A 13607-nucleotide genomic window follows, 5' to 3' on the forward strand; every position below is an offset into this window, starting at 1 on the left:
ACCGCAAGAAACTGAAATGAATAGGTTGCTATTTTATCCTATCCCCATTAAAAAGGAAAGTAACATAGAGTAAAGAAAAACTAGATCCCAAAAAGTGTGCTAACGACCTTATTAACTAAGCCACATGTACAGACATACGCGTTAATTGAAACAGTAATTAGATCTATAGGCGGGATTACACTAACATGGTATCTGACACATTTGTTCGCGAACAAAAATTTTGAAGCAAATCCACTGCTCAGCAAAGTTGCTACAAGGACGAGCGGATCAGCGCTGAAAACCAGCCTTGTTATTATTATTATTTATTACATATATAGGTATAATAGTAAGTGTAAATTATACAATTGTAGTTTCATACTTTTGAGTGCGAACATAGCATTTGTGCTGAGCGCTGACCTTATCGTGCATGCATATCGCAATAATTACATTTATTTTTATTATTTTTTGTTTCTTGTTTCTTATCTTTCCTTCTTTGTGCTGTATTTGAGCACAAAAGTTACAGTTGCTTGAATATTTTAACAAACGTTCACACATTTTGTTGTCATTTACTAGAGCGAAGAGATCAGAAGAGTTTTTTTGCTATAGTACCTACACTATGCATCAAATTGCCCACAATCCGGTACACTCTAATGGAATCTTACCCTAACAAACACACAAACACACACCGATAGTGAGATATCTCCCTTGTATGTAGTGACGGATTTCCACGCCATATCGCTACTATGTGGCCATTTCCCGGCTACCTTAGTAATGGCCGACAAGATTTATACACTTGTACGCCTTAACTAGGCTTGTACTGGTGTTGACTGGTTTGAGGTTACAATTGAAATGTTTGTTTGTTTGTACGACACTTAGATATATTGAAGAATATTATTCACTTAACTTCAGTATATAAAGGGTAAAAGCTAATTATACACAGGTATTTCGTGTACGCTTGAAAGCGAATGAATGATACAATAAGTATGATATAGATACGCTTTTTTCATCTGTTTTAATTGAAAACACGGAGTGTTTTAATCTATTTTTTCCGCGTTTAAGGAATGGAAGGGATGACCTACTTTTTGATTCATTGATAGAATATATTTCAAGTAAGTACGTTGTACTGGAGTTATGCATAAACGCTTGCAAAAACCAATTTAAAATCAATAAATGATAGGGGCAAAGAAAATAAAACTCCAAAACATAGTCAATATAAATGTATATTTTGACTGAAAAAAGTTACTTGAATCAATATGTCGTACCTTTAATAAGGTATTTAGACATTCTGACATGATTTAGTGACTCTAAAAATAAAAATCAATTTTGATTACCAAAAATCTTGATATGTGTGAGATAGTGCCTTTTCTTAAACTCAAAAATTGACCTCAACCACCCCAATATGAGACAAGACTGTTACTATAACAATTACTTCGAAGAAAAAAATAATTAAAACAATTTTTACTTCGACATAATTCAGCAAATATAAAACTCGAAAATAAAACAACTTCACTTTTAAAAACACACACTTGTATGCGTAAGTGTACATGAACATTATCTTTGCATGCGTAAGCTCGGAAGCGCTCAGTATTGGTCGAGTCACCGAGTCACACAAAGACAATTTGCACGCATATTTACTCACACAAGCATGACTTACTCGCTTTCGTAATATAGGTATCTATAAAGGAGACATTATTAAATACATTATCCTTAAAAAAAACTACTGAATTAGCAAAAAATACTTAAAAATCTCGGCTGAGTTGTGTCGAAATAAAATATTTTCGAAATAACTGATTGTCGGAGTAACAGTATAGTCTAATATTGGGTGGAGGTCAATTTTTGAGTATTTTCGTTAAGTGTATCCATTGAGTACGTAACTGTTTGCCACGCAACAAAAGTAATACCACACTGAAACAAAAGAAATATACATTTTATCATCGACTAGTTATTCTCTGCGATTCCACCCGCGTCCCGAGGATACAACTTCCCGCACCCGGATAAAAGTAGGCTCTAGACTGTGTACTGAATTTTACTGACATCGCTTGAGGAGTTTGGGCCTTGAAAAGTATCTTGATCATAGGCAAACTATCCATTTTAAGGGGTTGTAACTTTTGAATTCAAAATATCAGGGGTTTATTAACGAATAAAAAATTATGGCAAGTTTTTTTGAAAACGTGGTTATTTTTGTATAAGGTAAGGAAACCAAGAAAATATATCTAAACATTATTTACTCATGACCAGAGTTTATAAATCGTATTTAACTAGAACACGAGCGAGGGATTAGACTAAAAACTAAAACAGTTGTCCCATTGGATAACGTAATAGGAAAGTTCTAGACTAACCGCGGTTTAGTCCGGCTTTTAACTGTGAGTTAGTTTACGAGACAGTGAGGAATGTGTTGATTTTATTATGTGTTTTATTTTATTCGACTGCAATATTTATTTTTGTCTCCACAATTAAATTTTATATTTTTGCAATAATAGTAATGTGAGGTTTTTTTTTATTTTATGACTATGTTTTTGCATCATTTTTTTTAAAGCATAGGTATCCCAGAGTTACTTAATCTTATGATCAATCGATTTTATTGTTTTTTTTTTTCTGGTATACGTACCTATCAACCTGGACCGATTACCTTCAAAATGAACACAAGCACGACAGCGATTCGCTTGGGAGAAATTGTAGGCGGTTGAACTTCTAAAAACCGGGTCTGTCTTAATTTACAGTAAAGCTAGCTAACCATAATACACTCGGGTATACCCTATATCTGACTTTTGTCTGTTACAGCCTTTTTTATCGTCCCACTGCTGGGCACAGGCCTCCTCTCACATGGAGAAGGATTGAGCATTAATCACCACGCTTGCTCAATGCGGGTTGGTGATTTCAGACTTTATAGTCCAGGTTTCCTCAAGATGTTTTCCTTCACCTTTTTATCAGCCATTGGTAACATACAAACTTAGAAAAGTTGCATTGGTACTTGCCTGACCCTGGAATCGAACCCACACCCTCATACTCGAAAGGTTGGTTCTTTACCCACTAGGCCACCACGACTGTTGACTGTGACTTTTGTCTACTGACTTTAAAACCTTTTTATTTTCTCACACTAACATTATAAAGATGAACTTAGTGAGTGTGTGCGTCTATGTTTGTAACTTTTTAACGCCAAACGGGATGTGGATGGATGCGGGAAGTGGTTCCCTCGGGAAATGGGTGAAACCGCTGGCGGAAGCTATTAATAACCAATTAATAATCAAGGTTGATTTATGCTATCATTGAATATCCTTGGCAGTCGTTACGGATAGTCAGAAGCCAGTAAGTCTGACACCAGTCTAACCAAGGAGGTATTGCGTTGCCCGGGTAACTAGGTTGAGGAGGTCAGATAGGGCAGTCGCTCCTTGTAAAACACTGGTACTCAGCCGCATCCTGTTAGACTGGAAACCGACCCCAACATAGTTGGGAAAAGGCTAGGGAAATGATGACTACATAGTATAAAAGAAAGTCGTTTTCTCTGTCCCTATGTGCTTAAATCTTTAAACTACGCAACGAATTTTGATGCGTTTTTTTATCAGATAGAGTGTTTCAAGAGAAAGGTTCATATGTTACAAAAAAATACTTACTAATCAAATAAAATACCATAACGACAAGCGAAGTGGCAGCCGACAGCCAATCCATATTGCCGAGCAAACATTTTGTTTGTAAAACACACTCGAAAGATATCGCAAAGACCATTATAAGTCCGATCAAAATGTTCAGGACTGTTAGCCACACGAATATTTGAGCAAAACCTTCTTGGTCCTGGAATATAACGTACAATTAATAAAAAAAAAACAAATACCTTAGACCGAGTGCCCTATATCAGAGCCATATAGCTTTTATATTAATTTTATATAAAAAAATAATGACGATATGTTGTATCTATACTAATATTAAAAAGAGGAAAACTTTGTTTGTTTGTAATGGATAAAATCAAAAATTACTAGACCGATTTTAAAAAATTCTTTCACGATTAGAAAGCTACATTTTGTGCGGGTAACATAGGCTATATTTTATCTCGGTAGAGGCAGTAGTTGCCACGGCATGCGGGTGAAACCGCGGGAAAACGGTTAGCAATAAATAATAATGCATGAGTGTGCTAAGTATGAATGTGGAAGGATGGAGAGGCAGAAGTAGACCGAGGAAAAGATGGATAGATTGCCTGAAAGAGGACATGAAGCAGAAGGGAGTGGATTTAAGTATGACGTCTGACAGAGAGGAATGGGAGAAAAAGACATGTTGCGCCGACCCCAAATGACTTGGGAACAGGGCAGGAAGATGATGATGATGAATAAATAAATGGATAATATTAGTGAGGATATAAGGATAACCGCTAATGTTGAGAACAGCAGGAACACGCCAGCCGTTATGAAGATGACGGACATTGCTGAAACGCTAGTGGTGATCAGATTGCTCAGCTCTGAAAGAGCCTGCTCCGGGCCTGAAAGAAAAACAAAGAAAATAAAATATCTATAATTTTTACCTGCCTCGTTGCTCTAATGGTAGCAACCGCACCTGCTATGACTGAGGTCTCGGGTTCGATTAACGGGTCGGGCCGAAATCGTTTTATTGGTTTAAAAACTTTCACAAAGCAGCCCGTAGCCTGGAAGTTGGTGATTGATACACCCGTGCATCGGAGAGCACGTTAATATCGGTCCTGCGCCTGATCTCTCTCCGGTCGTGTCGATTGCCGTCAAATCGGGCTATGAGAGTGAAGGAATAGTTAGTGCACCTGTCTGCGCAAATGCTTGTGCACTATAATATGTCCTGCGCAGTTGTCTGATCTCCTTATCCGAAATCGACCTTATAAATGCGACATTATAAAGCTGTGAACTCACTGGTGATGTTAGAGACATTGCTGTACATATGCATTACACTTTCAAGATTTATATTTGTCCTCTGTTCCATGATACTGAGAGTTATCGTTCCCGTGGACTGTAACAAACAATCATAATATTATTGCCTTACAAAAAAATAATCCCAACTTCAATAATAATAGGTACCTAAAATAAAAACAAAATAAAACTGACTCCAACAATATTACTAGGTTTGACAAATAGTGTGCTAAAACCGTATCAAAATTCAGTTTAAAATCCATATACACACATATAAGTCAAACTGAGAACTTTCTTTTTTGAAGTCGGTTAAAAATAGATTCGAGCAAAGGCTTTAACAAGCGAACTCCGCCGCACACCTGGATAAAAAAGTAGCCTAAGCCTAGACAACTAATGGGCTATCTAAATTTATCTCCCGAGCCTTTTCCCAACTATGTTGAGGTCGGCTTCCAGACTAACCGGATGCGGCTGAGCACCAGTATTTTACAAGAAACGACTGCCTATCTGACTTCACGAAATGACACATACATGAAATGGGCTATCTAACATTGAAACCATTTTTCAAACTGGTCTGGTAGTTCCTGAGATTAGCGCATTCAAACAAACTTATCCGAGTATGCGAAATAATACCCTAGGGACGCGAGTAAGCCCGCTGACGGAAGCTAGTAATAACATAATCGAATTAAAATCCATTCGACCGCATCTTCTGTTTCAATAAATATTCAATCAAATGTCAGAACAAAGCGTAGCAGATGTCAGACTCCCACGCTTTTGTCTGAAATGTATGATTTAATTCAATGTTGGTTTCATTGATATAACGGTTGTTTGCAATGAGCGTAGGCAGATCAAGTTATTGTGGGCGAATATTTCAGTAACCATGGATGTAGGAGGGAAGTCTTAGCAATATTATTTATTGGTATTTACAGAAATATCTCGTCTTTATTTAAATCACTTTCCCACCACTTCCTACAACCATAGTAGCAAATCGCTTTTCTCAGCATCTAGACACTGAATTATTTATTTATTTACTTATTTATTTACTAGAAGGAGAATCAACAGCTGTAACAAAGGGATAACAATTCTATATGATATAGTAAGCCAATTATAGATTCTCACGGGTAGAAACTGAAAAAGTAACAGACTTATTTGCTTCGACTCAGTCGTTTTGGCCTCAAAGCGCCACATATAGGCAGACAGACAAAGCTACTTTCGCATTTATAATAAAAAAGTAAGGATTTCAAACTTGCTTGTAATTAATGCCAAGTTACATAACAAGCTTTATCAATGACAAATAATAATGTTTTCAATTGCCTAAATATTTTTGTGAAGGAATATGTTTAGTTTATCGCGAAATTCCTTGATATGTTAAAATATGTTTACAAATAGTTTTGCCCGCGGTCTTCTCATAGCTCCCGCCATTTTTGACGGCTTGATTGACACTGCGGTAAAGCCTTTGGCGAATAGTTTAGTATATCCGCGTGGACCACAAATGTACCTATATAAGTTAAACAGTAAAAATAAAACTTTTAATTCGTATGAATATATTATTTACTTCATTTTCTTCATCTAAAGAAGATTTAATATGGCATTTGACAGTAATTGGTTACACGGTACGTGGTCGTTCGAAAGGAAGAAAAATAGTTTTAGTATAGAAAAATTGCATTCCTTTTACACTACACATTAGACTTTGTTCAACATACCTTTGATAAACTTTGCATATGATAGGCACACATGTCAACATGATCAAAAAAATAACAACACGTCATCCTGATCAAAACTGAGTACCTAAATAACTTGCATGAACATTATGCAACATAATGTTAACTTCGATACTAGTTAATGCCTTTGCCTTGTCATATAAACGATGTTCAACAGATAATTATAAATTAACCGAAAAAATAGCAACAACGTGTAAATAATCATTTTTTGCCAAAACACAAACGAAAAGTTACATTTTCACCAATTTATTTTTTGTATTTTTTCTTGTGCTCGTAGCTGGAGCAAGTTAACATGCTCAAGTGACAAGTGACAAGAGCACGCGGGTGGGTATTTTGCTTTGGTACATACGCGAGTCGCTGGACCCGCACGTTTTAAAGGCATATAACTCGGTGCCTCAACATGCGCCAGCTACGTAGACGCACCCTAAGATAAGAAAATGTAGGAGTACTTACAATTGCTAAAATGGATATTAATAGCATTCCAACTCTTATGGAAACTACCGCGCAGCATGTTTCCACTTCTGGGAATATCTCACACATGGTGACGATGTTATTCAAGACATTGGTAACAAAATTATATATTATTTATATTAGTAGTTTGACATGTTGTTATATAGGTGAATTTGATGGAAATTGTTCGCTTCAGTTGGGTGAAGTCGCCATGACATAACCTTGGCATTGAACCAAAGACGATTTGTTTCCACAGAGAAAACTCAGTATCTAATGCCAACATGAAAACTTCTGAAAAAGTTTTTATAATGGTCTAAGAGAGTACACTTTTTCTATAAAACCTGTGATAAGTATTTTTATTTAACAAAACCAATTTACCTACAATATTTTAATTTTATTTATTTGATAAAATTACACCCAATTGTATCTAATGAAATAGTTTATAATACGATATACCTAAGATGGTTAAAGTCAATGGGAAGTTTTTCTTACTATTCTATAAAATATCAGAAAAAATCTCCAAAAAATATTTCAAAAAACTTTATTGACAAAACCACTTCAGCCACAGAAAACTTGTAGGTACCACAATAACTTTGAACACTCAGCACCAATTTGGAGTCGAAACATAATGTTCAGATCACAATATCACTACTTGACAGAAACTGTAGCGACATCCTCAAACTGTTCGTCACGATTATGAAGTACGCAGTCACTGGAAAATAAAATAAATTCTATTAAGTAATGGAGAAGAAAAATCTGTGAACTTATATGTGGGCCTGATTATGAAGGAACTAGCTTACGCTAGCAGTTTTACCCGCGACCCTTAAGGACTAATTGGCAAACCCGGAGAAATTGGCTATCTAACACTGAAGAATTTTTTAAATAAGTTCCTGAGATTAGCGTGTTCAAACAAACTGTTAAGCTTTATTGTATTTTATTTACCTAAAGATTTAAGTTAGCAACCCTTAGTTAAGATTAATTTAAGTAAAATCTTAAACCCTTGAAGTATCTATGGCTGGAACAAAATATCAGGCATCGAACAGGTCTTCCAGACATTTTGAACCAAAAACGACTTTTATGCCTAGTCCTTAACTTACCTCCCGAGAACCATGAACGTCGCGCGCGCGTTATTATATGTTGTTAAAAAGATCCTCAAATAACAGAGATAAATAAATCTATAGATACTAATATTATAAAGCTGAAGAGTTTGTTTGTTTGTTTAAACGCGCTAATCTCAGGAACTACTGGTCCGATTTGAAAATTTCTTTCAGCGTTAGATAGCCCATTTATCGAGGAAGGCTATAGGCTACTTTTTATCCCAGTACGGGAAGTAGTTCCCACAGGATGCGGGTGAAACCGCTAGCAGAAGCTAATAGATATATAAATTCTATTCTATTTTTCTTTATGGTAAACTATCGATGCCGTTATATACTTACACAAAACATCGCACACAATCAAAAATACTAGCACGGCGCCCGCCACGTAGCAGTTTGTGTGCACGAAGAAACAGAACACGGCCAGCACGAAGAACATTAGCACCACCGTCGAGCTGTACATTATCGCGCCCCACTGGTAGATCTCTATTAGCACTGGGATGTTCTGGAAATACAAAATCAAAAATTAGCCACGTAACACCGTATAATAATTTAAACGTGTGTGTCGTTTACAGTTCTTTTTACACCTTCTTTCTCAATATCACTGACTGACTTCTTAGAGGAAATCAACTGATATTGAAATCCTTCCAATATGTTGTGTGTTGGATGTTTGTTCTCCTTTCACGCAAAAACTACAAAATAGAGCTGGCAGTAACATAGCTTATATGTCAGACTAACATATAGACTACTTTTTATCAATATTTGGGGAGTATTTTCCTCGAGATACGCATAAAACCGCGAAACTAGTATTGCTATAATCGTATCGCAATATCTTCATAGATAAGTAAGTTCGTTAATTTCTACCGAAAGACGTCCGCATCTTTACAAAGGCACAAGGTTCACTATCACTTTTTATTGCTCAATCTTTAACATCCCGCATCCACTGATAATCAAGTAAGTAATTTACCAAAATACTTACACAGCAAGCTCCAACGAGCAGTAACACGCTGACAATACAGAGCATGATAGACGCGATTCCTATCGTCATCTGAGCTGACATTTCCGTCATGATGCCGTAGTTCGACAACACAGGGTTCAGGTCCCAGAAGCCGTGCGTGTGGCTCACGTTTGGAGCGAATAGGACGCCTATTATCTGTGGAAGAAGAAAAAAGTATAAAGACTTTAGAAAGAAGAAGAATTAGCAACACGTTATGACATTTGCATATTACGCCGCAGCTGCAAGGTTCTTTTGGTGAGCTTCATGGTGATTCACGGAGAGCTATGCACCGGCAAAGGTACCGTTACTGCTTTTTAAAATGACCTTATGGTGTATTTGAAGCAATCGAATGAATGCTCTTTCTATACCTACCGAACAACGAAAGATCAGAGTCTGTTTACATCAAAAGAATTTGATAAAGAAATATATAAAATATTGCAAGAGAATACTTTTGGACTAAAAAATGCTTCAATTCGTTGGTCGCTTTTCTCAGTTATAATGTTACCGTATTTTGAATACCTTCATACCGTCATTAGTAAAGATTCTTCCAGGTTAACAAAATTTTTCAAAAAAGTTTTAAATTACAATAAAACCTTGGACATTTCCCATGAGATTACATAACAACATTTTTACAAAGACAAAGCGAAGACTTCAAAGTGGTGATACTAGAAGAAATCTCTTAAAAACAGGTTTCTACACTTGAGTTCTTTGAAACTGATGGCACACAGCCAACTGTTCTACCATTTATCATCAAACTAGAGTCCGGCAGTAGTTTCAAACCTGTGGGGACTACTTCTTACAGTCGGCGGTATCTACCATTGACAGAATTTTTCAAAACGGACAGGTAGCTTCTGAGATTAGCACGTTCAAACAAACCAACAAAGTCGTCAGATTTACAAAATTAGTATAGATATCTAAATAGAATGTGCTTCATATGTATATTGCTCACAAAATAAAAAAGTACGTAAGTGTATATAATGCATATCAGACGTATAATGGATGGATTTATCGCAATCTCATTCTGCCACCATTGTATGAACAAGAACTTATTACATAAATTGGCTAGCCTGTAGAAGTACCAGAGATACATTTAACAATCATAGTTACATTATGTACTATGTATACTAAAAGATATAGGCTGCTTTCAATGAGGGTGCGCGTAGTAGTTCCCACAGAAACGCGCGTGATACAGTTGGCAGAAGCTATTATAACCAAAGATTTATAAGAAAAGGAGCACTATACTTACAAATGAAAACACAGCTATCATCACAGTGCCAGCTCTTAGAAAGCAACAGAAACAACAGCTTATTACCGTTGGTAATCTGTCCATATACTTCATTTTGATTTGACGGGGTTTTGTCACAGTTTTCATCATAATGAATAAAAAACTTGTTAATTTTCCACTTTCTAAAACATGTTATAATAACGTTTTTGACAGATTTTGATTGATTGTTGACACTTGCGCCTTTATTCCTCTGTCAGAGATTGACAGAATGTTGGTAAGGAGTTTAGCAATTTCAAGGAAAAGTTTTTTCTGCCTACTTGATGATTTATAGTTCGAAGCTCAAGCAAGATTTTAAACGTCGGAAAAAAAAAGCTCAAGCAAGTACCTACCATGTACCTACCTATCTTCGGGGTTGGTTTTGGAAATTTACAAATTTTAAATGCATAAGACGATATTCAAATCGAAAAATTGCTATTCTGGACTAATTTTTCCCAGTTCCGAAAACGCGATTTACAACTAGTGAGTCATAAATACCTATAAATAAATTGCTGTATAATGTACTCTAGACAATTGTTAAATTAAGGCTATTTAATTTAACTTCGAAAGAATCGAGAGGAGAACTCTTGACAAAAGATAAATAATTTACAAGTAAACTCGGGAACAAATACGGACAATTTGAGACTTCGTGAGTAATAATTAAAGAATTGTCCTTGAAAACTTTGAATTGAAGATGTCCAAATGAATCCTAATACTAGAAAGAAGTGTTTTATTTATTAAGGTTTCTTGAAGTTTCAGTTTTTCTTATTCCCAGATACAGGAAAATTTTAATATAAAAACGACTCATTTACGGTGTACATATAGGTATTAAGGGGCACCTTTTCGTACACTGTTTATTCGCTTAGGTATATACCTCCATATGTAGGTACTCTTCCTATACAAATATTCCCTTATGCCTACCTACTTACCCCTAAATAAATACTCCCTTATGTCCTCCTCTTAAACATATACTTCCTTATGTATTACCTACCTTATGTACCAATTGCCCCTATATTATACGTCCCCGCCGTATGTACTCCTCCTATAAACTCCCTTATATACGCTCCCTGTATACTTTCTGCACTGCCTTAAACAGACGACCTATTAACGATACAGATCTATATTTCTCATACGATTCACGTGCGTGCGCCGGTTTAAGGCACTCAACAGGCTAAATACCTCATTTGCATTTAGAGATTCATCACAATTATGTCAACGACGCGATTCCTGGTTAGACGGCCGACTTTTTTGACGCAGATAAAATAAAAATATAGGTGGTTTTCAAAGACAGGCATCACTAGTTACACATCATGACCTAATAGAAAGTAGCCCATTATTTCTCAGGCTATAGAATATCGGTGTACCACATTTCATTTAAACCAGTTCATCAGTATATTTAACAGGAACGATACCAAAAGATTTACTTTCCCAGTTATAATATTGGCAAGGATTATGAATGACTGAAGTATGACTGATATATTCACAATCAATGTACCTTTACTGATTAATTATGACGATCTACAAATTCCCGTGAAATATTTTCGTCCCTTCAGTCGCTCGTCACCACCCAGTCCAGCCTTGAGGCACGAACCTCCATCAATTTGCATTCAAATAGCTTGTAACTAACATTCCCCGAATATTAATAATTATCTGCCATCCCATCTTAGTTCAGATATCTTAAAATTTACATTGCAATCTTACCAAATGAAGGGTCTATTGTTGACTTCGTCATTTTGCATGGAGTACGGAATTATATCAGAATCAGAATCAGAAATATTTATTGGTTAAACATAGGTATTATATGAGGATCTTATCATTTTACGAAGTGCGCTATGTTTTTGCAAAAGAAATCTTAAAATGAGAAACTACTTATATTACAAAACCAATAATAAAACGCAATATTATAATGTAAGTAGGTCAGGCGCCTCCTTCTACGTCAAATTTGTATGGTGGCTGGCCATGACTAAAACGATCAGTTACGAGTCAACTAACGAGGCGTTCTGTTTCTTTGAGACATATATCAATGATTTTTGGTATTGCAAAAAAAATCGGGTTCAAAGAAATATAAGGGCGGATATAGTTATGTTCCTCGTCCCCCGCTCACCTTAATTTTGACGCGCTACTTTCTTAAGAGATTTTCCGTTATGGCATCTCCGCTAGTCATTTGTTCTCCATGGTCATTTGGGATTTTATTATTCATTAAAGGTACTGCTGCTGTCATGACGTTGATTTTCAAAGGTAGGTAATAAGCTAGTCTTGAATCTTAGTGGTTGAAGGCAGGAGCACTAAGATGTAGGTACTTCATGAAATGGTGACAGGCTTGATGAATTGAGTTTGAACTAGGTGTAAACGTTTGTAAATAACGAAGCAGGTTCTAATATGGTGAGATTTCACCAAGAAGATTCGAGCACATTTGATTAGAACTGTAGGAATCTATGTGTATACTAGCTTTAAGGCTTCATAAAATAATGCTCAATTCTAGGTACCATACAATTCTGTCAACCTGTAGCGTGCAAATCCTACAAAGAAGGTCAATTCTCAGGTTAATAGACTACTTCAAAATTCTATTCAGCATTTTTTTTTCTTTTCACTGTGAATATGAGTCACACCAATTTTTGCGTATAAAATCCCTTTAAAAAATGGCATACACTTACAATTAAAAGGCTGTTACCCTTAACCAAGGTTATAAGCCACGAGTAATAAACCTGGGTCTAGAAAACAGATTAATATCTTTGACACCTGTCAGCTATTAAGTGGAAATAATTAACGATCTAATCAATAAGGCAATAGCCTCAAAAGGCGGTAATTTTGCAATACGGCACTGTGACGCATGCTATTGTTTCTTCTGGTCTACTCGCTCTAGCCGACAGTAGTATGGTTGTCAACATGTGACCCCCTGAGCCCAGTTACAAGGGTAAACCATAATCATCTTCCAAGCCTTTTCCCAACTATGTTGGGGTCGGCTCCAGTCTAATCGGATTCAGCTGAGTACCAGTGTTTTACAAGGAGCGACTGCCCTGCCTGAACTCCTCAACCCAGATACCCGGGCAACCCAATACCCATTGGTAGGACTGGTGTCAGACTTACTGGCTTCTGACCACCTGTAACGACTGCTGGAGAGATTTTTAAGTGACAGCCGAGACATACCATTTGCCACATGCCTTCTGAAACACAGAGAAACTTGTTATGACAATATTGACACCTTACTTACTACCTACTATCTTTTGAAAGCTCCTCTTAACAAAT

General features: G+C 36.3%; 2 protein-coding genes across 2 annotated transcripts; both read right to left on the reverse strand.

Moving 5' to 3' along the window:
- Nucleotides 1-1252: 1252 nt before the first annotated feature.
- LOC126056335 (uncharacterized) lies at nucleotides 1253-7214 on the reverse strand. The gene is made up of 5 exons (XM_049849021.2): nucleotides 7013-7214; nucleotides 4845-4941; nucleotides 4338-4447; nucleotides 3591-3768; nucleotides 1253-1884 (listed from the first exon to the last, which is right to left on the reverse strand). The coding sequence occupies exons 1-5, from the start codon at nucleotides 7097-7099 to the stop codon at nucleotides 1829-1831; spliced, it is 528 nt and encodes a 175-aa protein (XP_049704978.1). The 5' UTR covers nucleotides 7100-7214; the 3' UTR covers nucleotides 1253-1828.
- Nucleotides 7215-7549: 335 nt separating this feature from the next.
- On the reverse strand, nucleotides 7550-10528 carry LOC110374304 (uncharacterized). The gene is made up of 4 exons (XM_064040025.1): nucleotides 10347-10528; nucleotides 9083-9256; nucleotides 8446-8608; nucleotides 7550-7721 (listed from the first exon to the last, which is right to left on the reverse strand). The coding sequence occupies exons 1-4, from the start codon at nucleotides 10473-10475 to the stop codon at nucleotides 7642-7644; spliced, it is 546 nt and encodes a 181-aa protein (XP_063896095.1). The 5' UTR covers nucleotides 10476-10528; the 3' UTR covers nucleotides 7550-7641.
- Nucleotides 10529-13607: the final 3079 nt, after the last annotated feature.

The sequence above is a fragment of the Helicoverpa armigera genome, chromosome 21, assembly GCF_030705265.1.
Source record: "Helicoverpa armigera isolate CAAS_96S chromosome 21, ASM3070526v1, whole genome shotgun sequence".
NCBI classification, from domain to species: domain Eukaryota; kingdom Metazoa; phylum Arthropoda; class Insecta; order Lepidoptera; family Noctuidae; genus Helicoverpa; species Helicoverpa armigera.